We start from the raw sequence: 27,886 nt of genomic DNA on the forward strand, positions 1-27,886 counted from the left end.
GAAAATTGAGGAAGTTTGCTGAACAGCGAGACCTACTTTAGTTCAACATGTATACCAAGTGAAAAACACAACGTCAAAGCCCGTAGGTGTGTCATCTGTTGACAGTTTGGTGGTCCTAGCTACCTGTCAAAACAAAAGCAAAACACTACAATGAATGCATAAATTCATAAATCACACTGCATATATTACAGGCCTATAATACGGATATGAATCTGCAGTATGACATTTTTTTGTTACTATGCACCCATTGGTGAATTAGGAAATCTGCAATGATGCAAGTAGGCAGGTGCAACACAGCAGGCAGGTGGCACCTGAACATGGTCAATATTTTTTTAGCTCAAGGAGGTTGAAGAGGATGGTAGGCTATCAAGCAATGCAATCAGGAGAAAAGGTTGGGTAGTGAAGTACTAGGCAGCTAGGGATTAAAAAGGTTTATAGCCTACTGTTCAACTGCTAGGCTTTTTTGAGCCAATAGACCTAGGCCTGTGTCAACCAGACAGATGACTGTGGTCTGATTACTATTTTCCTCACCCGGCGGTCAACTAATCCAATTGATGAAAAAATAATCTGCCTTTTACCAGGGAGGGAGCCATTTCATTCGTCATTTGGTTAAGTAGATCTAATCCTGTTAATTCTGTCTGGCATGCGCCTACAAGGTCTATCTAAGAGGATGTGTACTGGCCCTATAATTCAGCGGTGCTACATTGTGGTGTGCTAATTTACACCTTTTAAAGCATTGTCTACCTCAATCATGTTGTGTGCTTTAGAATACTCTTCACACTACACAAGGATAGTGTGTTCATATTTTGGATGAATATGTATTATAATCATATGCCCATCCCCTCAAAAAGTTAGTTCCGCTGGATGTATCTCTACAGCAGCATCATATGTTTACCTCACATTCATATTCATAACATGCTCAAGTATTTCAGGTTTATTCCATTATCCCCTTTTGGAGGGAGTTTATGTAATATACTGTATCACATTTCCCACGCCAGCCAGGAGGCAAAATGCTGCCTCTCCCTTCAGCAAGTGTGCTTTACTAACTGTTGACCAGCAGAGGGAGATGTTCACCATGATTGTGAAGAAAAGGGTAGGGCCCAAGCCTCTTCTCTAAGAAAGGCGGGTCTTCGGATTCATGATTCTTTCTGATTTCTGATTTCGTGGTTCATGGTGCTCAACAGAACTAGCTAGTACTGTAGTGACAGATTCTGATTGTAGCGTTATGTTGCACTGTTTCTGATTTTCTTTGTGGCCTTTCAGTATATAGACAACAAACGTTGGTCTTAAGACCCAAAGGAGATGGCCTCCTTTCAAATGGAATCCAATTACTTACAATGAAGCAAATGAAAAGGAGGTACACCAAAGTTCAGGACACAATGTGTCCCCACAGGGTTGTCCCTGATGTCTTATAGCTGGTCCATCTTTCATCTCAAATTGAAATTAGCAGGTAACACTAAATGGGAAATGAATCAATGCATTATTGTATTTACATTTGACGTTTTAGTCATTCAGCAGACACTCTTATCCAGAGTGACTTACAGTTAGTGCATTCATCTTAAGATAGCTAGGTGGGACAACCACATGTCATAGTCATTGTAAGTACATGCTTCCTCAAAGTAGCTCTCAGCAAAGTCAGAGCTAGTAAGGTAAGTATTGTTTTATGTATCTCTCTCCCTCTCTCCATCCTTCTCTCCTTCTCTTATCGATCCTTCTCCACAGGAACCACTTGTCAATTTACTGTAAAACCACTCCCTCCACTCTGTCTGCCTTCATTCCCCACCCCCATCTCCTCCATCAGTAAAGTATAACCAAATAGAGCTGCCTGCTGCAACCCTGCCCCCACCCCTCCTCACTCTCCCTCTGCCCCATGGTCCACCAATTCAGCACCAGGGAAAGCAGAGTGCCTGGCATGCTGCTGCAGGTACTCAGCTCCCGCTCTGCTCTGTCTGCAAGATGCCAGATGAATAATGGGGTGTATGGAGGTTTATGAAAAATGAGAGACAGAGATAGAGAGTGGGAGAGAGAGCGAGAGAGAGGGTTGGGGCGAGGGGGGGTGGCTGGTGTGGATAAATTAACCTTGTGTGACGGACAGAGGCTGGGGCTGTAGCAGAGGAAGGGATTTGTGTGTGCATGGAACCAGTCTCTCTCAGAGCAGAGCAGAGCAGAGCAGGGTAGCAGGCAGGCTCAGTGCTAACAGCAGGCAGGAGTCTGGGCCAGAGACCATGTTAATGAAGACAAATTAATCTCACTTTCTCTCTCTCCTCTATGTACAGTAGGTCCACTGCTTCCACTACAATGCCCACACTAGCCATTTCTCTACCATGGTTGTCCTGAGAATGAAGAACGAAGAGTATTGCCCTACAAGGCGACACATGTGCATTAGAGATTGTGAGAGCCTAGGTATTGTATTTGTAATGTATTTTCTCAGGCGGTCAAGAGTCACTGAGCCAGACAATGTAGACCACTATGAGCTTCCATCATGACAACCAGACAATGTAGACCACTATGAGCTTCCATCATGACAACCAGACAATGTAGACCACTATGAGCTTCCATCATGACAACCAGACAATGTAGATCATCATTATCCTTTTCCCCATTGGTAAGTTAGAATACATGATTAACTGGACATTTAATTGGATATTATATAAAGCATCTTGCACACTACAATGCAGCCATCATTACCATCACGCATAGAGACACTGTCCAGACAAATCTATAAATATCACACTGATGTCATATTTGGGAATTAAATGTCAGTATCCAATCAAATCAAAGTTTATTGGTCGCGTGCACAGACTTGCAGGTGTTTTAGCAGGTGCAGTGAAATGTTTATGTTACTAGCTCCAACAGTGCAGTAGAATGTCTAGAAAATACTATACAAATACACAATAATCAACAATTTAATGAAGCGCTCGTATGTTTGGCAGTGACATTGTGGTGCCCTTGCATTGTGTTTGTTCGTATAGCACTGATTAATACTGTCAGTGGACAGTACCTACGCCTGGTCTATTCTTCCCACCTCTCTAGCCTCCTTCTTTCTCTCCTCCTTAGCCCTCCTCTGTTCATCGAAGGCTTTCAATTCCTAGACCGGCACTATTGTTCGAGTTTCTGCCCCTCCCCCACAGCCGAGAGAACCCCCCCCACCCCTTCCATCCCTACTGCATTACCAAAGAACAAAAGAGAGCGTGTCAGACACCACCCACTGGATCTCTTTCACACAACAGCCCCCACCTCACTTCCAGATGGGTTTAGCTTTTTTTTCAGGGGTTTCTCGCAACCCCAAGAGTCCTTCAAAATGGATGTCACTTCCCCTCCCCCCCAGAATCCACTCCTCAGCTGCCCGTCATCCACCTGCTCGCCCACCACGCGCCCATGCCCAGAGCACGCCCCATCTCCACCCCCTCCCCTCTACCTCTCCCTATCGGCCTGGGGGGGGGGGGGGGTCCCATTAAAATCATTAACCACTTGCTCACTGTGGCCCAGCTCCAGGACATTACTTCAGCAGCCGTAAAAAGGCTTTTACCATATTAAGTGCTGAGGGAGAGAAAAGGAAGAACAAACCTCTAGTGTTTTTGCATATGAAAGCTCTCACAATTTAGCAAACCACATGTCGGGGGAAGAAAACAAACATGCGTAAAATACATGCTAAAAAGAGAGATGATTAGACATTTTAATCAATATACAGAGATTCTGTATGATTGGCTACATGTATGAAACTAAAGCAAGAAACAACAAATGCAAAGAAATTATACAAAATAAGACAGGCTCATATGTCTATAACAAGTAATAAAGCATTACACCTGTTGACTATAAGTCAAGTGTTACCAAGGATGACATAATGGTATCACCTTCCCAATCACCTTCACAAGCTGAACACTGATGATGAAGGAATTACCCATCATGACAATAGCTATAATCAATAACGTTAAAGCAAATGTGCAGTAGTATCTCTTGCTGTCCTCTACTGAGGGGCAGGCAGATGCTTATTTGATTGTGTGACTCGAAAGACATCAACACGTTGCATCTTCAGGAGATTGTTTTCTCTAACCTCTACCCCTGGACTGACCCCTGACCCTCCAGGGAGCTAGAGGAGAGGTGCAGCACTAGGCCMCATCTGCCACCCCCACCGGACAGCTGTTAGAACTTTAATGGAACTTGTTCTACCATTAAGAGGGTGGGGAAGCAGGGGGGGGGGGTCGGATAATCCCTGCTAAAATCCTTTCAAATCTGGTTAATTACTGTAGAATACAGAAATCTATATCCCCAGTTGCCAGTACACATCCCTCCACTTCTGTACTCCCACTCAGCAGATTTGGCTAATAGACAGAGAGCCATTTAACAAAGTAAATCATGATGCTAGCTAAATTATTTCAAAATGCAGTGCACTAGTACTCAGTATACACACAGAGGGTACAGGATATGTCGAACAACCTGGAGCCGTAGCTTAGCCTTCAGTATATGTTGGATGGCGTTGAAGATGTGTGTTGGGAAATTGCGGTTGAGGCGTCACACTCGCCAACCTGAGCAGCAGCAGTAGAAGCTCCACTTTCTCCTGCCTTCATTACATGCATGGCTGCTTACATCGCTGTCCCACTAACCAAGATTTATGTGGATATCCACAGTTCTACGCTCAATAATGCCTACCACAAGCCAGCCCTGTTGAAGGGTGTTTCATGGTGAAGGACATGCAGATTGTGGTACAGTATAATGCATGCAATGTGTTTACGATTCCCTCGACTGTACCCTCTATAGATTATTTTATCTGACCAAACCTTCATCCCCATTACCACCACCCCCTCCCAGTCCCTAAGGGTTCAAGCACCCAAATCAGTGTTAAAGAAAAGAGAAGAGGGCTGTGTTCCTCCCCCTACATCTGTCATAGAGAGAGAGGGAGGGGTTGTACTTGTGGGCTGTACAGGGGAACAATATCACACCATCTGTCACAAACCAACTGCTTCATCTCTGAAGGGATAAATACACCTCCTAAAAACATCTACCTTTAGATGATTACAGAGCATTAGTTTACTGGGGGCAACGGCTCCCCCAATCCCCTACAGTATACCCAGCAGACACTTTGTCTGCTTCTGCCTAACCACACCTTACCTCTAGTGTATCCATCCACCCAGCAAGCTGCACATTACACACGCACATAATAGGCTTCTCCATCATCAAAAATCTAGCCATTCTGTGCAAAAGGAACTAATTTAATTTCACAATATTCAATCATGGAATTGAAATGGTGCTCGACACAATAAGGAAATATATGGAGAGTGTTTCTAGGAGAGTGCACAGAATGGATGTGAAAGCTTGATGAAAAGGAGAGCACATTGTGCTCAGAGGTAATGTTGAAAATGTAAGATGCAATCTGTTCATAACTGAACAGGGCTCTTTCATATTGAAATGATGCTGCTGCCTCTGCTGCCTCTGATACGGGAGGGTGGGCGGGGCTGGCGGATTCTTCTTGCTTCCTTAGCCGTCGCCTCTTTGTGACGTGCCCTTTCACAGTTCACACTGTCCAACTACGCCAAAGCCCTTGTTCAGTACAGAGCACTAAATGACCCTCCTAAACAATATTGGTACAAACATGTATGTCACTGATGATTAGCCTATGACGGGCTAAAGGAGATGCTAGTAAACAACAACAACATCAACAAATCACTGCACACTGCTTCTCAACCGAACAAGACAACAGACACCCCAGAAATTTCACTATGGGGCTGGCTAACAGAATGGGTCTGTATGGAGAGAACTCAGCTAAACCTCATATCCCCTATGGGCCATATGTCTCTCTCTCACTCTCTCGCAGTAGCATGTAGCTCGAGCCGCAATCTCAGTCATTCATATTTAATTCCAGTGGAGTTTCCGGCCGGACTAATGTGCTATTGATTTCAAGTCTCCTATTACTGGAGCTGGGAGATTGGCGTGGGAGAGAGGGATGGAGAGGGACTGATGAGAGAGGGTGAGGAGAAGGGAAAGGTGGAAGATGGAGAGGAAAAAGAGAATACCGTGGGGGTGCTGTTGAGGAGCACGGACATGGAGAATCAGGATCGTATGTCTTCTCAGACTGACTGTGGTGTCTATTTTGGAGTTCTATTTCTCTCTCTCGTGAAATAATATTTTAGACCAAAGACTTCCATTAGAAACAGTGGAGGGAGAACGTTTGAGACAGTGAAAACAAAAGCGTTTTTAAAGATTATACTTTTTTTAAAGGCCTAATGCAGTTGTTTTTATATCAATATCAAATCATTTCTGGTTAACAATTAAGTACCTTACTGTAATAGATTTCCATTAAAATTGGCATATATATATATACTATTTCTCAAGCACGAATTTAGCTAGGACTGTCTGGGAGTAGTTTGAGTGGGGAAGGGGGGAACTGAAAACTAGCTGTCATTGACAGAGAGGTTTGGAACTCTCTTTGTTATTTGCTGCATGGTGATGTCATCATTGAAAGCCCAAACTCCCCGCCCATGCAAACCTACTGATTAGAAGGTCCTGTGTAGATTGTATTTTCAACCAGCAACTATCAGGAAATAACATTGACTTTTTCACACTTTTAAAGTGTTAGTTTCATCAGCTGTTGTACAATATCATATAAAACAGAATTTTGACCGCACTGGGCCTTTAAAGTCAGAACTGTTACACAATATGAAATTAACAGTGATGTGCTGAGAAACACCCACACTCTTGCGTTATTGCATTTAGTTTAGCGTCTTAGTGATGGTGTTTGTATGTGACAGATAGACAGAGGAAAAGAGAGTGGGAAAGGGAAAGAAGAAAAAGAGAGAGATTGTCTAAGAGCGTGGGTGTATTTAAGGTTTTTCCCTGATACCAACGCAGACGGGTCGAGATGAAAGATTAATAACCATCTATTATTTAACGAGGTTTAGAGTAAAACATGTTCCTTACCAGAAAGGGTGGTCGCACTCACACCCACCCACTCCACCTCCCTCTAACCCCACACACACACACACACACACACACACACACACACCACACACACACACACACACACACACACACACACACACACACACACACACAACCACACACACACACACACACCACACACACACACAACTGCACTATGACCTTTTTGAACATATAATGGGTTTGCACATTCATAATTAATGTAGACTGGCATAACACTCCTACGCATGACAAAAATTAATGCACTTACATGTTAGGAACCTACTGGCCCACATAACACAGAAGGATACACAACATCAACACTCAGGCTTGAAATCAAACACACACACACACACACACACACTCATCCAGAAGCTTGGAAAGCAGAATATAATCAAGTAAGTAAAAAGATGACAAAGAGGCATCTAAGTTCAGAGTCTTCCTCCCACCAGCCAGTCTACTCTAATAATACCCAGGAGCACACACATTGAGAAAGATAGAAGGGATGAACTAGCCAGAGAGAGAGAGAGAGAGATGAAGAAAGGGAGAGAGGAGCCCAAAGAGAAATGCCAAATAATACATGCAGGGTTGAAATTAAGCAATAGCCATTATCAACAAATGTCATTTCAAAGAGGGGCTGATTTAATTGGGATTCATTCCTAAAAGCAGTATCCCCTCAGCCTGTTTCCATGAAACCTGCTCGCCCAGAGCTCACCCCAGTAGAGGGACCACTATTTAACTGAGGCTGTCTGCTCCATCACTAACCCATCCCCAAATACACACACAGGCATGCGCAAAACACCCAGAAAACAACTCATACATGCATCATTATACATACTACGGCGTTCATAAGGCAACCAAGGGTGATAATTGAATCAAACACGGGAGAAAAATACTTGTCAGCTATTAAGATTTAAATACAATCTTATTAATGCAATGTGACCTTCATTGATGATGCAATGTAATCTTCATGTAATGAAGCGGTAATGTGTATTGTGATATATTGTAAATGTAATACTAGTACAGGAAGTGAGCACATTATGAACTTAATGCATAATTGATTCAGACTTCTGGTTGTTCTGTCATTAATGTCATTGCCATTATCYTGTGAAACTGAACACATTCCCAGTCCAGATTCCATTATTCTGTTAAAACAAAGAACTGGGATGTTTCTCAGTTAGGAGAACACCGCTAAAAGCTATTGACATTTATCAACTACAAAACATCACCAGTTTATATTAAAAAACAAACATTTGATATCCTCATGTAGGCATTTTGCACAGCACCTTTATCATTTGTAATTGTTGTTATTTATGATAATTTTCTCATTTGCAACTAGCAACAGTTATCATTAATGTGTTGATGCACTGTAGTGCCTGRTCTTGCAATTRCATTTATGGTTGATAGGAGTGTGATGTGGATACCGAATTAGAATGGTAATTGTTTAATCACAAGTACATKTTTTCAATGAATCTTAACACTGGCTTTTCTAATCCTCATATCATTTGGGGCCCAGCACTTGAATGTGAATATTCTGTTGAGTGCTTCACTCATTGGACATACCTGACARGACAAGAGAAGTGTCTGACTGATTCAATTAATAGGAGTGCCATGAAATGATCCATCTAAAAAGTGAATAGCTGAACTAGCCTTCAGGTTCTCTTCTATGAAATRGATGCAGAAATAAACAGTATAGTCAATGGCAATCTCATTTTAGTATAAACTGACTGCATAGAAATGTATCTCCTACGAATGCAGAAAAACTACAGCATTCTATTTTCACCACCTAAGAGAGCAATTGATATATATCACATGAATATTGTATTTCAGAATCTGTGAACTTTACATACATATTAATAAGCTGCTCAAAATGTATACATTTCTCCCAGTGCCACCAAATATGCATTCTATARGGTTTCTGCAGACATCAAATCAGCACATTAAGCCAGCTATATGASTTAGAACAATAGAATGCCTGAGGGCTCCTTCAGAATCCCAACCCATGCAACAGGATTCCTAATCACCTCTACTGGCGAGAAGGGCCCCTAGAAATAAGAAAATAATCAGTAGAACAACAAAAGGTTTTCAGGCTAAAAGCAATGCTTGATCCTTTAATTCAGAGAGCTGTACAATAGGTGCTTGAGGTGCCCTCTCCTCCTACCCACAGGGAGGATTCAGCTGCAGCCTGCCCTGCTGCCAWCCAGGGRCTTCTAATGAGGGACCGCAATTAAGCCTGTTTATTCACACTAAGTGTGAYCTGCAAATGCCAGGGGCTGCAGTCAGTTAAAAGACCTGGGCGCCTTTGTGTCACAAGAGCCGCTTTTATTCAGCAAACAAAGCAGAAAACACAACACACAAGCACCTAATGACAAAATCTGCCTCTCTAGCAGACACTCACATACAGTACATAGGCTAACCACTTTACGCCTTTTCAACAACCAACACACACACCACACACACACACACACACACACACACACACACACACACACACACACACACACACACACACACACACACACACACACACACACACACACACACACACACACAATACAGTACATACTGAATAGAGTCAGTGCTTGACAGAACAGTGAACAGTGGGGGCGGGGTTAAGACAGACTGACAGCGGGCCCATCTCTATCCTCTTATTAACCGCTTAGAGTGCTTTCCTCATGAATATTCATCTCCGCTAATATCATCCAAGCTCTGAGCTGAGCTGGCTACTTATGTAAGGCAATTATGTAAAATATCAGACAGGGACACATTCACAAACTGGCTGGGCTGGGGGAGAGAGCTGCAGGACAAGGACAGAGAGAGGAAGAGAGGTACACGAGAGAGAGAGAGAGGGTGGGATGGAGGGAGTGGAACAAACAGAGAGGGAGGGAGCGAGAGGCAAAGAGCAGGAAGCTACGATACAATTATGTGGTGAATTAACATCTATTTCAACTCAGTGGAGCAGCTAAGATCAGCCTAGAGCAGCAGGCTTTAGACTAGTCTTGTTGTGTTCAGGCCAGGACCTGTAACCCACAAATACTATGGCCTACAACTGGAAAGTAGTATTGCTGACAACACTGTTTCATTACATTTACATTCGTTTCAGTATCTAGTCTAAATGTATATAGACATAGAAAACGTACATTACACATCTATAAGCATATTCGTAAACATCCGCGGACTACTGTAGCTACATAAGGCATTATCACTCTCACACACACACACCACACACAACAACACACACACACACACACACACACACACACAACACACACACACACACACACACACACACACACAACACACACACACAACCACACAACACCACACACACACCACACACCAACACACAGTCCCCTCTTTATCGCCTACACACTCCATACTGTCCGCTCTTATACGAGCATGTTCGTTTTATGTATGCAAATGTGAGAATATTGAAACACACATAGTGATACAAATGGATAGATATCCTGATATGGGCATCACGACTGTCCTCCACGGCAAAAATAGCATCCACACACTAATGCAAATGCCTGCTACCTGCACAGTCAATGCCAATAATCATCCCATCCCCCTCCTGCTTCCCCATCGTTTCTTCAAGGCGGCGACATCTTAAGGACACATCAAGGTCAGTCTGGAGAGGAAGGCAGGAAAACACACCATTGTTGTGGGAGAGTCACATTGTGCAACACCATGCACACACACTCTAACATCATAACACAACACTAAACATAAGTAGTATTATTACATACAAAATATAATCAAATCAAATCAACATCAAATTGTATTTGATGCACCGTATTACATGCACCGATACAACAGGTGTAGAACTTACAGTGAAATGCTTATTCCAAGACCTTAACCAACTATGCAGTTTTAAGAAAAATAAAAGGGAAAATATAAGTAACAAATAATGAAAGCAGCAGTAAATAACAATAGTGGGGCTATATAAAGGGGGTGCCAGTACAGAGTCAATGTGCGGAGGCACCGGTTAGTCAAGGTAATTGAGGTAATATGTACATGTAGGTAGAGTTATTAAGTGACTATGCATAGATAATAGACAGGGAGTAGCAGCAGCGTAAAAGAGGAGGGGGGGGGGGGGGCAATGCAAATAGTCTGGGTAGCCCTTTGATTGCTGTTCAGGAGTCTTATGGCTTGGGGTAGAAGCTGTTAAGAAGCCTTTTGGACCTAGACTTGGCACTCCGGTACCACTTGCTGTGCGGGAGCAGAGAGAACAGTCTATGACTAGGGTGGCTGGAGTCTTTGACAATTTTAGGGCCTTCCTCTGACACCGCCTGGTATATACATATTAATTAACCCTTCAACAACAACAACCCCCTATGTATATATCCCCCCACACACACACACACACACACACACAAACACACACACACACAATGCAGTCACACACGCACCCTCAGGGTAAAGGCCCTATGGCGGTCTGTGGAGAAATAGGTCATTTGTCACACATCATGTCCTGGGGCAGAGGATGCATTATAGATGAGACCAAACAGTCTGTCTCAGTCAGCACTGCACTCACCACACACTCACTGCTGTGGAGGAAGGAGGGATGAAGGAGGGAGGGATGGATGGAGAGATGACAACTCTTCAAAAGGAGGATGTTTCAGAAACATTAAGTACTATACTGTCTAACACTACCACTGCCATGGCTGGGCTGTTTTTGTCTATACAAAACATGCCTATCTTCATTTTCATAACATAACATTTCATGTTTGAAGTATATATTGAATATAAACACAGATCAATTCAGGAGCCAAAGCCAAATCCAAATATTCGCATCTCTCACTACTAGTCCCCCATCTGCCCTGCACATGACTGGAACAGTAGAGGAAAACATAGCCAATAGGAAGGCGTCCCTCATTCAACACATTAGTCAGCTTTGGTGATTTCCTGCTTTGTTATTGGCCACATATTACACCCTGATTTTAATGGTTTGCCATTTTTGTTTGCTTGTGCTGTGATTGGCTGCATTAAAATGGCAAACTCCCTGTGCGAATGTACACACACAGTCCTTTTTCACAAGGACAAAAGCTAAAACACTGATTTTGTCCAAAACAGCTTCAAGCGAGGGAAAATTAGGGATGAAGAAAAGACATGTAGAGAGCGTAGGGAAAGAGAGAGAGATGAGAGAGAAAGCTACTGTCTTCTGCTGCACCCATCTGTTCTGATAGTGCAGGTGGAGGCTCTATTCACTCAGCTCTGCATGTGTGTGTGGAGAGGGGGAGGCAGGAAGAAAGCAGAGAGAAGGAGGGAGTGGATGGATGGAGGGAGGGAGGGGGGCAGTGAGATGGGAGGAGAAAGTGGGGGGGGGGCTCCTGGTGATCTCTCCTGAAGGGGATAATGGGAGAGGAGCGCATTGCAATGGCTGCCGTGTAGTACCCTCCCTGCACAATTAGCCAATCAGGAGCGCGCTCTGCCAGCCAGAAGGACGCATAAAAGAAGAACATTGCAGCAGAGGCACAGAAGGAGACTGCAAGAGGAGCTGGGAATATTACACACAGAACACAGCCGAACCACAACACCCTCCCCTGGACACACCCTGCTGGGGATCACTGCTTCTCTTTTTTCTGAACCGTCGCCCACGCCACTCGGAGAGAAAYCTCTCCCTCATCATCATCCTGAAGAAAACCCCTTTCTRCTCATTTTCACCCTACAGAGGACACCTACCAATCTCCAAGGGCTGAGATTCCCCTGGTGAACATTGTCTTTTTTCCTTTTTTCTTTTTTTTCTTTTGGATTTGGACACSGCCTCTCCACAGTAAATACACAGGCCAGCTAATATAAAGACCACAGATCATAGRATTGACTCAACCTACGYCTTYAAGACCTGCGAAACGAAGAAGGACCTAGATCACTCTCATTGTATGTCAAGAATGGTTACTGTACGTATGCCRCATTTTTCTCTTCTATTTGCAAGGATMGTGGATGTTGTAGCAGCAGCATGCATGGCATAGGCTACATTCTGGAGCGCAGACCCTTTGTTTTCCACTTGATTGTATTGTACACAAACATATATACATGCATGCATATAGCCCTATGTGTTAATACACATATTGAATATGATARAATATGGTATKTATGATAGGCTAGCTAGCTATAATACTGGTATAAACAAACACACATGTATTACACACAATATTRATAAGRTATAGTGGCCTAAATAGGCTTATACTACTGCTCTCTCGGTTATGGGATATTGTCTTGACAAGATTAACGATCGATGCTGGCAATTAGTAATGTCATGCTGAGCGATGCGCCACGGCTGCCTGCGCGAGGCTCCATCCCTGCCTGCATCTTCGACACTGGAGAGCAAAATGCTTTATTCTGCCATTTTATAGAGGACGATATATTTGCTTATCATAGGCCCACTAGGCTATATCAAAATCCATGGCTGCATTATTTGTATACACATTTGTCGATAAGGGCGTAGGGGGCAGAGGGTGCTGAGGCCGCGTGCGGCTGCTGCTGCTGAGCGGCGTAGAGAGTGGTGGGGGGAGGAATGTCTTTCTCTGCCTGCCCTGCCTGGCACAGCACAAGGATGCTCGAGACGGATTTCTGAGACAAAACATGATGCCTCGGAGGCTGAGGGCCCATCGAGAGCAAGGCAAAGAAAAAGGGTCGAGTCACTCAGTGAGGGGGAGGGGGGATTACGGATACATTGGTTTGGATTGAATCAGGCAAGTCAAAATTCCTAAGGGTTCTTGTTGCGATGCAACTGAGAAAATGGGATGGACATTTCAGAGGCCGCGAAACGAGGGATGGCGACTAGCGTTTTCTTTTTTTACAAGCCCATTTTTACCCATCCGTCATAACAGTTCTTTTAAAAAGCTAGCGCCTATTTGAATCACGCCTGTTAAAGGGTTTATGTAGCCTTAGCATAGTTAAATTAGCCTAGCTCATAGCCGACGGCCGAATTGGGCGTGCCTCTGCTGGACTCGAGCGCATAATGATGGCACGCGCTGGCTATTGGTCTCAAAGCTTTCATCTCCAAACATCCTCTTGACTTAATGGCGCTGCCTCCAATTTATTCCTGTCAGCAGGTGGAATGATTTACCGTTGTATTGTTCTCATGGTTTATTAAAACTGGCGTGCAAGGAGCAAGCTAAATATATCAAATGTGATTAATTAACTACTTTTTATGCTCTATATTTATGCTTTATATAAAAGGCTATATATTTATCAGGTAGGCTTTATGTCTATATTCTATCGACTTAATTTACAGATTTTAATGACAGGTGCAGGTAGAACCCCATTTTCTATTTTAAATAATAGGCTGCTACAATATCCAAAGGGATATAATAATTTGTTGCAACCAAAAACACAAATACGGCCATTTAGAAATGATACGCAATATAGGCCAACATAAATGATCGAATGACCATTCCATGGGACTTGGTAGCCTACTGCAATGCTCGTGTAGGCCCAAAATAAAATCTAGTAGCCCACATAATATAGCACGAGCACGACCATGTTTATAAACTGAAGAGCAGACTTATTTTGKAAGTCCTCAATCTTTGAGATCATAGTAATGCAATTATTTCAATCAATAGTCCACTTGATAATGACTTAGACCTATAGCCTCAATATGTTTCAGCTGTCCTTATTGAATAGTAGCCTATTTCTATTTCATCAGTGTTTGCCCGTGGAGCTGGGCTAACAGGCAGGCCCAGAGCCCAGTCAGCGTCATGCACGTAGGCCTATAGCTCCTGTCCACATGTTCCGCAGTCCTCCGTGAGCATTGACTGTACCGCAGTGCCAAGCAAATAAAACAGTTGAGTCAGATAACCTTCCCGGGGCACTTCCGCGATTCAAGGACAAGGACAGCAGAGGCCACCAAGTGTAAACGAGTGTATATTATAAACGCTATGAGTTTATAATATAAGATGTATCCTGTATTTACATGTATTGTCAAATTATTTCGTCTAGAGAATCAATCCACCATGGAGTATGACTGGAGGGCAAAATCAGGTTTAGCCTAAATAGATTTGGATTTATTTTGAAATACTCTATATTTACTTCTTCAAGATGGCCCATAGGGAACTGATATAGACTCGTAGGCCTACATAAGAATAAGAGACCTCAATTGCTATGTTGTCACGCAAACCATGCATGGTATAGCCTAGCCTACTACTGTCCTCGTAAATTGAGTAGCCATGGTCGTGGAAATAATACAGCACAAGGAAAATATCTACTAAACACAGCGAAGATAATTTTATAGGCCTCATTTGATTTTTTCCCTCTAATATGTCCTAAAAATATATGTTGTACATTATTATTGTTATTATTAGGCGTATGATTGACTTACTGGAGCGAAATTATGTTGGCAATTGTGGCGTTCATTGTTCCCGGAGCGTCCTGCAGCCCCTGGCCATGACACAAAGCGCTACTGTTTACATTAATATTCATAGAGCTGCCATAGTCTCTGCGCGAAGAGAAGAGGAGGAACGGGTGGCTCTTTTGTTTGGTTGTTTCAATACCTTTATTCAGCAAAAAAGCGCTCGGGGTTGTGAATTCCTACAGAGCGCACATGTCTTGTTTTCACAAAATAWGGGGAAGGGGTAGAAGATGTTGCGTAATATAAATGCGAACATTTTTAAATGCGTGAAAAGAAGCGAATGAAGCATTTTGAAATGTTACAGAAAAGGCTRGATGGTTTGGACAATGCATTCTGGCCTCAAACGGAATCGCCTGAAWGCCACTCCCTACTTCAGCACTCTGGATAGCGCCCCTGGTTTCAACGAAAGCTACACACACAAACACACTCACAGGGAATTTGCAACATGTCTTACGTCTGTGTCATAAAATGCATTGACAAACGGGGAAATTATTTTAAAATATCAAATTTGTCTAATAATACACTGAAAGAAAATGATATATATATATATATATAGGCCTATTAAAAATGAGTGTTAGTGCAGAGCGTTAGTTACTGACTGTATGTAGGCTAAGGTTGTGAGTGTTGGGCTGTGACTTATGTTGTCCTGTTGTTTTACAGCTGCCACCATGATCCCTTTAAGCTGGAGAGAGTGTGGCTAATGCCTTTTGTTTAGGATAATCCTGTAATCTGTGTTATTTAGAAGGCCCATTTACAACCCCAGCCTAGAATCCACTTGCGATTCAGGCCTTCCAAAATAATGATTGATGTATATTTTAAAAACAAGGGTGAGAAAGAGAAAAAAGGCCTTTCTCTTGAGCTAAACCTTAGTTTAGTGAATTGCCTGTCTTTGGTGGTTCCATGAAATTAGATTTTCAAATGTATTTCCTCGTTTTCAAGTTACTCAAATGAGACTAATGCACTATCATTTTAGGCGGGTTGTATTGTGGTACAACAGTGTCTGCAATAGTGTTTTACTGATGAAAAAGAGAACCCAACAACTCCTAAATAACATGAAATATTCAGAACCTAGTATTTTCTGATGGTGTTGTTGCCAACAGGAAAGAACCTTTTTTAATTCTCTCTCTTACATTATCTCACTCAGAGATAGAGGTTATTTTCCACGACTCGCCCAGTATAGTGCGACTGCATCACCCATGAATGACTGTGTTGTCACCAGTGGTAGGACTAACAGGAAGTGTGTGTAGCAGTAATATAGTTCCCCATATCAGTGGGTAGATCAACAGAGGCCTCCTGACCTCCCATTCTTTGCTAAGAGAGAATTTGTTGTATTTATTTGTTACTGCCACAACCTGATTTATTTTCTCTTGGGTTGATTTACGGATAACAATCTTCCGAGCAATGTTTTTTTTATGCTAGGAATGTTCCTGAACATGAAAAGAGTCGATGCCAAGCACATTTGACATTATCAGAAGAATCTAATGACAAGTCCCTTTTTAGAATATAGAGAGCAGTCTTGACTCCAATGTTTGGACTCCAATGTATGGACCTGTGTTTGATTCCATTAGTACACTTAGGAACAATGAGGCCTAGCATGAGAATCTCAGTTCTATCTGAGCCCAGTCTTCTGGCTGATACAATTACAGTGATTTCCGTAAAGGGTAATCACATCACATGCTTTGACCTTTATCGGGACATGACAAAATCTGTCCTGAATACTGTATGTGGCAGACTGCTGCTTTTCCTCTTAGGACAAGTCTTCACCTTCCATTTGTAGGAAAGCAACAGCAGTCATGTATATAGACAAGGAGAAAGCCAATTTGAAGAAGACGACGCTGCCAGTATCTGTATTTACATTTGGGTCATGTAATGTTGCTGTGTATTGTAATTCAGCATTGTCAAGTGTAGGTGGTCTGTGTGCTGTGCTCGCTCCACTCGGAAGGCAGAGAGAGGAGAGGAGGTAGGGCTCTGGGCTCTTGTTTGCGTGCGAGTCTGGGTCCATGTGTAGGCGATGCTGATGATGCAGTCCATTAAATATTAAGGGAGATCTCTCAGGTCCTAGAAATAGAAAAAGAAAGGCACATCTAGTGCCGGGACAAGGAGAAGAAGAGCTGACCCAATCAACAGCAGAAATCTGAAAGTGTTGGGGGTTGTGTGTTTAATGCGTTTGTGTGTGGTTACTCTCTTTGTTGTCATTCATCATGATTAGCAACAGAATTAATGGACAGAATTAGCCTATCAGAGGGGGGCTGGTTGGGCATTTATCTATGACCTGATGGGTTATTGCCTACATCCTTGCCATATCAGTACTTGGATATTGTTATGGGTGTAGTTGATATTTTCTCCTAATTTCTTTGTAAAGGCTAACATGTTCTGATGAAAATTACGACTTGTTCTATTTGTAGCATCCTAAAAGCACTCTATTCTGTTTTTCTCATCCTCCTGCTTGTTGGCATGGAGATCTCAGGGTGATGTTAGATGTTGCTTGTGTCAGCCAGTCTCTCCCTCTGTGTCTCTGTGGCCAGTCTGAGCCTGGGAATTATATAACTTTAGAACTTGTCACTGTGGATGCCTGGACTGCTATTTCAGTTGACAAATCAAATTTGTTGGGATTCGGTGTCTTTCTGCAAAGGGCTGTAATATTTGGTCAGTTCTGTGGCAAATTCAGAAAATATTCATATTTCTTTTAGTTTCGGACGTTTGTGTGTTACATGGTGACACATATTAGATAGATACATTTTATGAATCTATTTATCATACCCATGTGGACTATTTGTTCTTTCCCATTATGCATGAAGGATGATCTTTTAACTGGGTATTGTAGAGCCTTCTGTCCATGTTCTGTTCCAGTGCAGTACATAGATCAGCAGATCATACTGCTCTAGTCGAGACCAAAGAAGCCCATAACATGTGTACTGTATGATGGATGGCTAGACTACTTTGCAGCAGCTCTCATGTGCTGCTTAGATATGTGTGTTTGCAGTGTTTTATTTTTAGGCTGTCATAATTCACTCCCTTTCCCTCTCCCTCTCCCTCTGATGTTCTCTCCCTGTCAATGTCAATTTGACTTAAATATATTCTCTGCTTCCGCAAAGCCATCGAATATTAATACATGGAGAAAAACAATATCTGCCCAACAGAGATGGATTATTTCGTTCTCTCTGCCTCTATCTTTCTGTCCGCGCACACACGCACGCACGCACGCACACGCACACACGCACACATAACCAAAAGTCAGCCAGCCATTAGCAGCAGTCTTGAAGCCGCTGTTACCTGGGCAACATGGTTAAAGGTACAGCTCAAGGCAGAAAACAGGTTAGACAGAGGAGAGAGAGAGACAGAGGGAGAGAGAGAGAGAGAGACAGAGACAGAGAGGGGCATGAGCACGGAGGGGGGAAACAAGATGGGGGACACTAAGAGCTACAACAGGGCTTGGGGAATATCATCAAAGCAATGAATGCTTTTAGAGTAATATGTCCATAGCAGGGGGAAAGGAACACTACTCAGTCTCCTCCATTAAGTTGAATGGATAAACATCAAAAGAAAACCCTGCCACGCAAAAGGGAAAATGACGAACATAGGCTATAACCAAAACAACAGACAAACAGTAGTAAAGCTGCTGGTAATATTGTATCTTACTCAAATCATTCTAGAAGCTTAGGCTACACTGTGAGACCTCTGGAGCTTTGGCGGTAGACGTCTTAGTAAGCCTTATAACACCCACCAGTCTGAGACCTGCAGTCACCTTGCCAGCCAGGCTCACAGATACCAGCTTGAATAATGGTACTTATTTAAACCACACTTRCCAGGTACACTATACCAGGAAATGGAACAGGGAGCCAAAATTAACATTTGTATCAGTTTGGGTGGAGCCCAGGGGGCCAGTAATACAGGGACAACATCTCTGTACTAGCTTGTTTACACAGTCTGTCAAAAGATAGTTATATTCTAGACAGAATGGTGAAAAGGAGGAGTGGATGAATGGAATAGATGGAGCAGGGAGAGAGGGAGAGAAAAGAAAAGGAGAGATAGCGGGAAGTTTAGTTTCTGACCTGCACACACAGCTGTTCCATGAAGACAATCCCCTGTGGGTCAAATTAAGCAACATGGTGTACTCCAYAGCAACACACAATGACACCAACACACCTCTAGTGGGCACAAATACACACTCACTCATTCCATCCACTCGCACAAACAAGTTTGAGTCGGAGTCACAAARACYCACTTKCAAAAGAAAGTGAGCACACTAAAASCCAGAATGTATTTTTSSGGTTGAAACGTTCCATGMCYCTACATGACAGCCTTCAGAGACYTTAGGCCTGAGCAGATTAGACAATGTCACTTTCTCTTTTGTCTGCCATGTCAACCTCCRCYTCCCAAKGCCCACTGCCCCACCTGCCCCACCACCACCAATACTTAGGACCCTGTAATGATGTAATGCTGTTTGACCCTGTGGCTGGATGGATGGATGGAGGCTGGTGGATGGGAGGAGGAAACAGGGGAAAAAGGACTGTGACATCTGCAGGGCCAGAGGCAGCGAGAGAGAGAAAGAGCGGGGGAGGAGAGAGGAGGGGAAACGGGGAGGGGGAGAGAGGGGTCTGTGTATAGCCTACTGCTATCCCTGCCTTGCATCCTTCRACCCCCTCAGCTGATGTCTGACCTCTTCCCTAGCTGACAATGACAGAGCGGACATTCATTCAATGAGTCTATATTAAAGGCCTACTAACAACACCCTACCATTACTCTACTGTGTGTTATTACTGCGGATGTATATTATTTGTACACAGGGTTCTATATTCTTCCTTTTCCTCAGCAGATAATCAGCACCATNGGGGGGGGGGGAAGGGAGGGGGTAGAGAGGGGTCTGTGTGTAGCCTACTGCTATCCCTGCCTCGCATCCTTCCACCCCCTCAGCTGATGTCTGACCTCTTCCCTAGCTGACAATGACAGAGCGGACATTCATTCAATGAGTCTATATTAAAGGCCTTCTAACAACACCCCACCATTACTCTACTGTGTGTTATTACTGCGGATGTATATTATTTGTACACAGGGTTCTATATTCTTCCTTTTCCTCAGCAGATAATCAGCACCATGGAAACCCAGGTGTCCAACGGTCCGAGCGGAACCAGCCTSCCTAACGGGCCAGTCATCAGCACCAACGGTGCCACAGACGACAGCAAGACCAACCTAATCGTCAACTARCTGCCTCAGAACATGACCCAGGAGGAATTCAAGAGCCTYTTCGGTAGCATCGGAGAGATTGAATCCTGCAAACTGGTCCGAGACAAGATTACAGGTATTCATGATGCTTCAGCAGGTACAGTTGATGAATAGACAGACAAACAAAATAWWWTTCTAGTTGGAGGATAACAAATAATCACAWWCAGCATATGTACCTGTAGGTACAGTTATTTTGGTGCAAAAACAGTTTCTAAAGGACCATTATCGATATCTGTTTTCAACGATTTAGGCCAGAGTTTGGGCTATGGGTTCGTAAACTATGTGGATCCCAATGACGCAGACAAGGCCATCAACACACTCAACGGTCTCAAACTGCAGACCAAAACAATTAAGGTAAGAGCACCTCTCCTTCCTGCTTTTCAACCTGCGCCACTCTCCATCTTCTCTGCTTCAATGCGCTGCGGAAGACCAGGAGAAAGGCAGGGAGCAACTCAAAGAAAGGGAGGTGGCGAGAGAGGCAGAGAGAGGCAGACGTGACAAGAGGGGAAGGAGGAAAAAACAGGAGGGGTCGCAGGAACAAAGGAAGTGAGCAGAACAAGAAATGAGAGAGGGAGAGTGGAGAGAGGGAGAGTGGAGGTCAMAAAGCAAGGGGCTAGCAGCATGCAGAGGTGATTGTGATGGAAATGTAATCAGGGAGTCTCACTGTGGGGCACGGGGGTCAGTTCAGGCTCCCCCATCTGCCTCCAATCTGGCCTAATTAGGGGGCTTCTTTGTCCCCAATATGGATGGGGGGAGGAGCGGGAGGGGGAGGAGGTGAGGGGGCAGATTAAACACTACTCCATCCGTCCCTCCGCCCCCCCTCCTCCCACCTGATCAAAGTAGATCATAGATTGGGATAAAGTGCAGGCTTAGTTCAAATCAGACTTCTGAAAGACTGGGGCAGAGAGAGTCAACAGCATCAGGAGCTGGGTTGGGCTGTTGGAGTTATACAGACAGGTGACAAATCATATTGTTAATCATTATTTGTACAATATGTTTTAGTTACATTACTGTACAAATACACATATATTGTATTTAGGGGGCAATAATATCATTATTACTACTGTTAGTAATATAATATCAAAATAATTGGGCCGATATAAATTACAGAAAATGTATACATTTTATGGTTGTTATTAATATTGTTGTTAATGTTGTTATTACAATTGTTAAAATATGTATGTTTTTATATTATCAGGAGGGCTATTTTGAAAATCAATGATTATTATACAGCCATAAAACAATGACCAAGCAAATGTCATATTTCCACCAAAGCATTGTAAGATGGAGGGAGGGGGCAGGAGGAGTAAATGGTAGGGGGTAGCTTGGGGAACAGAATGCCAATGGCAGGATTAGGGGCCATATGGGCTGCAGGCACCATCTGTACTGTGGGAGAGACAGGGAGAGGGTTAATTATAGGGTAGCCTCCGCTACCCCTCTCCCATTCTCTAGCACCCCCAATCACTGCATCACACACCCTATCCACGCGCACTCTACACAATACTGGAGTCCTGCACACTCACTGCACCATTTAGAATGAGTAGAACTTTATTCTCTACACTCAATGGGTCAAATACATCCATCGGCTATGTGTTGTGCGAGGCATGATAATACTCAATATTGTCTGGACATGTCAATCTAAATGTTCACTGTCACTAGAAATGTCCCATATTTATATCTAAAACACATTCATTCAAGTTATACTGTACTTGTATATGTGAGTATGWGTTTATATAATAAGGAGTGAATGTTTTAGTGAGTTGACAGTCGGGGATGCTGTCTTGTGATCTATTTATATTGTTTGCTGGTTGCCAGTGGAGCTGTTCTCCCTCGAGGCTGGAAACAAAGGAAAGAGGCAYGASAGGGAGGGGAGATCAGCCTATCTCTGGCAACACTCGCTCCRTCTCCCTCCATCCGAAACAAACAGACAGACCACTCACAACAATGCACWGACTCTCYCTATCTATCATACTCTCTCACTGGCTTTCATACACGCCAACACATGAATATGTAGACGTTTTCATAATCAATCTAAGTCACACTATAGTCTCACCATAGAATACTAATGTTAACTTTGCACAACGGTGGACACAATCAGTCACAAAGCGTTCCAAAAAACAGTCACACACAGACAAAAAAAGACGAGTAAAATGAATATTCATGCATTGCTACAGGGCCAGCAGCATACCACCCTGCATCCCACTGCTGGCTTGTTGCTGAAGCTATGCAGGGTTGGTGTTGGTCATTCCCTGGATGGGACACCAGATGCTGCTGGAAGTGGTGTTGGAGGGCCAGTAGGAGGCACTCTTTCCTCTGGTCTAAAAAAAATATCCCAATGCCCCAGGGCAGTGATTAGGGACATTGCACTGTGTAAAGTGCTGTCTTTCGGATGGGATGTTAAACAGGTGTCCTGACTCTCTGTAGTCACTAAAAGATCCCATGGCACTTATTGTAGGGGTCTTAACCCTGGTATCCTGGCTAAAATCACAATCTGGACCTCATAATGTCACCTAATCATCCCCAGTTTAAAATTGGATCATTCATCTATTCTCCTAGGCTGTTGCTGTAAATGAGAATGTGTTCTCAGTCAACTTACCTGGGTAAACAAATGACTATATGGTTTTATGTAAAGATATGGGAAACCTTTGATTTGATATCAGTGTTAAAATGTGTGTTTCTTTGATGTGTTGTAGGTATCGTACGCCCGCCCCAGTTCAGCTTCTATCCGTGATGCCAACCTGTATGTGAGCGGTCTGCCTAAGACCATGACCCAGAAGGACATGGAGCAGCTGTTCTCCCAGTATGGACGCATCATCACCTCCCGCATCCTGGTGGACCAGGTTACAGGTACAGCCTTAACCCTTCTGGCAAACACTGACCCTACTCTAACCTACCATTAGCCTATTTCTAACGTACCCCTGACCTACTCTAATACCCCTGACCTACCCTAACCATACCCCTGACCTACCCTAAACTCTCTCTAACAGTACCCCTGACTACCCTAACAGCCCCTGATCCACCTAACCATACCCCTGACCTACCCTACTTATCCTAAGTACCCATGACTACTCTAAACATACCTGACTGCTCTAACTTACTCTAAATACCCCCTGATACCTACCTAACTCTACTCTAAACATACCTGATCTACCCTAACGTCTCCAGAACTACCTTAATCTACTCTAACATACCCCTGATCTACCCTAACGTACCCCAGACTTACCCTAACTCTATCTAACATACCCCTGACCTACCATAACCTACTCCTACACCTACATTCTTCTACTCTAACGTACCCTGACCTAACCTAGTCCCAGACCTACCCTAACTCTGACTACCCTAACTCTAACTCTACTTACCCATGACTCTACTATCATACCTGACTACCTACCATTAACCTACCTAACTCTACTCTAACGTACCACTGACCTATCCTAATCTACTCTAATACCCCTGACACCTACCATAATCTACTCTAACATACCCGACCTACCCTAACACGACCTACTGACTACCTAACACCCCGACCTACCTAACTCTATCTCAACGTACCCATGACTACCCTAACTCTACTCTAACATCACCCTGATCTACCCTAACGTACCCAGACCTACCCTAACTCTACTCTAACATACCCTGATCTACCCTACGTACCTGCCTACAACTCTACACTACCTAACTCTACTCTAAACGTACCCTGACCTACCCTAACTCTACTCTAAGTACCCTGACCTACCCTAACTCTACTCTAATGTACCTGATCTACTCTACTCTAACCCCTACCCTAACTCTACTCTAACTACCCCTGACCTACCCTAACTCTACTCTAATGTACCCTGATCTCCTAACTCTACTTAACGTACCCCTGACCTACCCTAACATACCCTGATACCTAACTACCTGACCTACCCTAACTCTACTCTAACATACCTGATCTACCCTAACGTCCCCTGACCTACCCTAACTCTACTCTAACGTACCCCTGCTACTCTAACGTACCCCTGACCTACCTAACTCTAACTCTACCTACCCTAATCTACTCTAACGTCCCCTGACCTACCCTAACTCTCTCTAATGTACTCCTGATATACCCTAACTCTACTCTACGTACCCCTGACCTACCCTAACTCTACCACTAACGTACCCCTGACCTACCCTAACTCTACTCTAACGTACCCTGACTCCTAACTCTCTCTAACATACCTGACCTACCCTAACATACCCTGATCTACCCTAACATACCTGACTACCCACTCTACTCTAACGTACCCATGCCTACTCTAACATACCCTGACCTACCCTAACTCTACTCTAACTACCCTGATCTACCCTAACGTACCCCTGACCTACCCTACCCTAACTCTACTCTAACGTACCCATGACCTACTCTAACATACCCCTGACCTACCCTAACTCTACTCTAACATACCCCTGATCTACCCTAACGTACCCCTGACTACCCTAATTCTACTCTAAGTACTCATACTTCTATCATACCCTGACTACTAACTCTCTTAACCCCTGACTACCCTAACTCTACTCTAATGTCCCCCTGACCTACCTACCTCTACTCTAACCTACCCTCCTACCACTACTCTACTCTAAGTACCCTGACCTCTACTCTACTCTAACGTACCCTGACCTAACCTAACTCTACTTAACGTACCCCTGACTACCCTAACTACTCTAACGTACCCCTGACCTACACTAACTCTACTCTAACGTACCCCTGATCTCCCTGGCTATCTTACTACTCTAACTTAACTCCTAACCAACTGTAACCCTACTCTAACCTTTCCCATCTCGTTGGACCAAGTCAGAGTCATGACTCACCCCTCAGGTGCTAACATTAGCTTGCTTTCTGACCCCGGAGCAGGTATATCGCGAGGAGTGGGCTTCATCCGGTTTGACAAGCGGAACGAGGCGGAAGAGGCCATCAAGGGCCTGAACGGCCAGAAGCCCCTGGGCGCAGCCGAACCCATCACGGTGAAGTTCGCCAACAACCCCAGCCAGAAGACGGGCCAGGCRCTGCTCACCCAGCTGTACCAGACCGCTGCACGCCGCTACACTGGCCCRCTGCACCACCAGACTCAGCGCTTCAGGTACTGCCCCCACCACCACCCAATCCCTGCTCTGACCTGTCTGTCATCTGACCRGACACACCTGCCCTGCTGGAACGAGCACTACGGCGCTCGCTCATCCTATCTTCCTCTCTTTCTCTCCCTCTTTTTTCTTGACTTTCTTTTAAACTGCAGCCTCATCCCTCCATTTGGAAAGGGACCAGATCCAAATAACAGCACAAAACCAATGTAAGAGACCCCCAATGTATCAAAGCACAAATCAAATGAAAAGAAAGCAAAGTGCTCCAAACCAGTCAAATAACATAGTATCTACTAAACAAGATGAAGAAATTACATTTAAATGAATCAGACAATGCAGATCTCCAACACACACACACACACACTTATCTGCACATTAACAAACTGATTTGCATAGTGCGTTGTTGTGGTTCGCCAAGGCTAGGACGTGCGCTCTGTGATGGGTTGCTGTTGGGATAGACAGAGTGCTCCTCTACAGTACAGTGATGGGCGCCCTCTGGAGGCCAGCTGGCAGAGGAGCAGGAGCTGCATGTGAAAAGGCCTTCCTCCTCTCAGACCTCACCACTAACGTCTCCACCCCCTTCATTTCTCCCTCTTGCGTTGCAGACTCGACAATTTACTAAACGCCAGCTACGGAGTCAAGAGGTAAATGCCAAAGGTGTACTTTGTCAAATAAAAAAAGATACAAAAAAAATACATCCATGCCTAAGAACAAACCTCAAACAAAGTGACTGGAATACCACCTGCTGCCTTCACCTTGAAATGACAGATTATGKAAATATTCCCTAATTCCCTATTCACACTGCCCATTAAACAGAGAAGTTATGTAACAACCAGTCCAGACAGTATAACAAATCTAAATATGCTAAACAGTGTCTGGGGTTGTCTAACAGCAGGGTATTCTGGCATGGCTTTGTTTATAATCRTTTGGTTCTTTTGGTTTGATTACGTAATGGAACTGATGTGTGTGTATTTCTTTATGAACTAACATTATCAGTTTCGGTTTTYCTTTAATGTCCCTTTTATTCCACCAGCATGGACATACCAGATTGCGTTTGCGTATTCTTCTTTTTGCTCCAATTTTCCTATGATTTGATTGGAATTTGCTTTCATCCCTCTCTAGGTTTCTGTGTTTTGTTCAATATTGTGATTTCCGTTAAACATTGTGATTTCTGTGTCTAATTTTRGCAGAGGCTTTGGTCAGCAGAGACTATGACTAAAATATGCAGAGTGTGGGTGTTTGTGTGTCATAGAAGCACAGTGTGCTGTTTTGTGTGAAAGCAGGTAGTCTGGAACCACTGTGGTGCCCTGCCCACACATATATTTATCTATCTACTCACTGCAGAAAAAYTGYGGATGGAGATCGATTGGGTCACCAGACAGACTCCATGCCCCTCCGACTWCCAAGCCTTCAGCGCATATCYTAGCTAGAAWCATGGKCAGTATATAGAGAGATGATTGCTGTGTGGAACTTCAGAATGACACCCAATGTAGTTCTCCCTCTCTCCTTCCTAGGTTCTCCCCCATCACCATCGACAGCATGACCAGCCTGGCGGGAGTCAACCTGACCGGGCCCACCGGYGCCGGCTGGTGCATCTTCGTCTACAACCTATCGCCCGAGGCTGACGAAAGCGTCCTGTGGCAGCTGTTRGGGCCCTTCGGRGCCGTCACAAACGTCAAGGTCATCCGTGACTTCACCACCAACAAATGTAAGGGCTTCGGCTTCGTCACCATGACCAACTACGACGAGGCAGCCATGGCCATCGCTAGTCTCAACGGCTACCGCTTGGGAGACCGCGTGCTGCAGGTCTCCTTCAAGACCAGCAAGCAACACAAGGCCTGAGAGAGAGAGAGCTGCTAGCTGACGCCAGCTCCTTCAGCCAGCAGGGAGCGCCACTGAGCTCCCTGTTACTATCACTCTACATGGGCCTGGACTGAGTCTCTCTCTCTCTGATGCACACTCACCCATACACAGCCCTATACACATACATGCACACACTATCAGACATACACACACTATTAGACATATTTACACATACAAACATACCCAAAGTCTGAGTTTCAAACAAATACACTAGTAGAGTTTTTCTTTTCTCTTTACACAACATGCTAGTCCTTCCCTACGTTTGCCTGGATTGAATTAGTAGGGGTGCGTTGGGTAGTTGGTCTCTGGGGGTGGGGMTAAGAGGCRTCYATGWGGGAGACAGTCTAACGAATGTGACAGAGAATGTGRGCTGAGTGCTTTGATTGAATTCAGGCAAATAATGACAAAAACTGCTGAAACAAAATTATCAAA

General features: G+C 44.0%; 1 protein-coding gene across 10 annotated transcripts; it reads left to right on the plus strand.

The window, feature by feature from the left end:
* The first annotated feature begins 12,394 nt into the window (after positions 1-12,394).
* On the plus strand, positions 12,395-27,623 carry elavl3 (ELAV like neuron-specific RNA binding protein 3). 10 transcript variants are annotated; one of them, XM_024012000.2, is given in 8 exon segments: positions 12,395-12,815; positions 20,348-20,588; positions 20,742-20,845; positions 23,185-23,338; positions 25,365-25,593; positions 25,747-25,800; positions 26,197-26,235; positions 27,085-27,623. In XM_024012000.2, coding segments are annotated over 8 exon segments (1,188 nt in total). In that variant the 5' UTR covers positions 12,395-12,797; the 3' UTR covers positions 27,434-27,623.
* The last annotated feature ends 263 nt before the right edge of the window (positions 27,624-27,886 follow it).

This window comes from Salvelinus sp. IW2-2015, linkage group LG20 (assembly GCF_002910315.2).
Source record: "Salvelinus sp. IW2-2015 linkage group LG20, ASM291031v2, whole genome shotgun sequence".
Lineage (NCBI taxonomy): Eukaryota > Metazoa > Chordata > Actinopteri > Salmoniformes > Salmonidae > Salvelinus > Salvelinus sp. IW2-2015.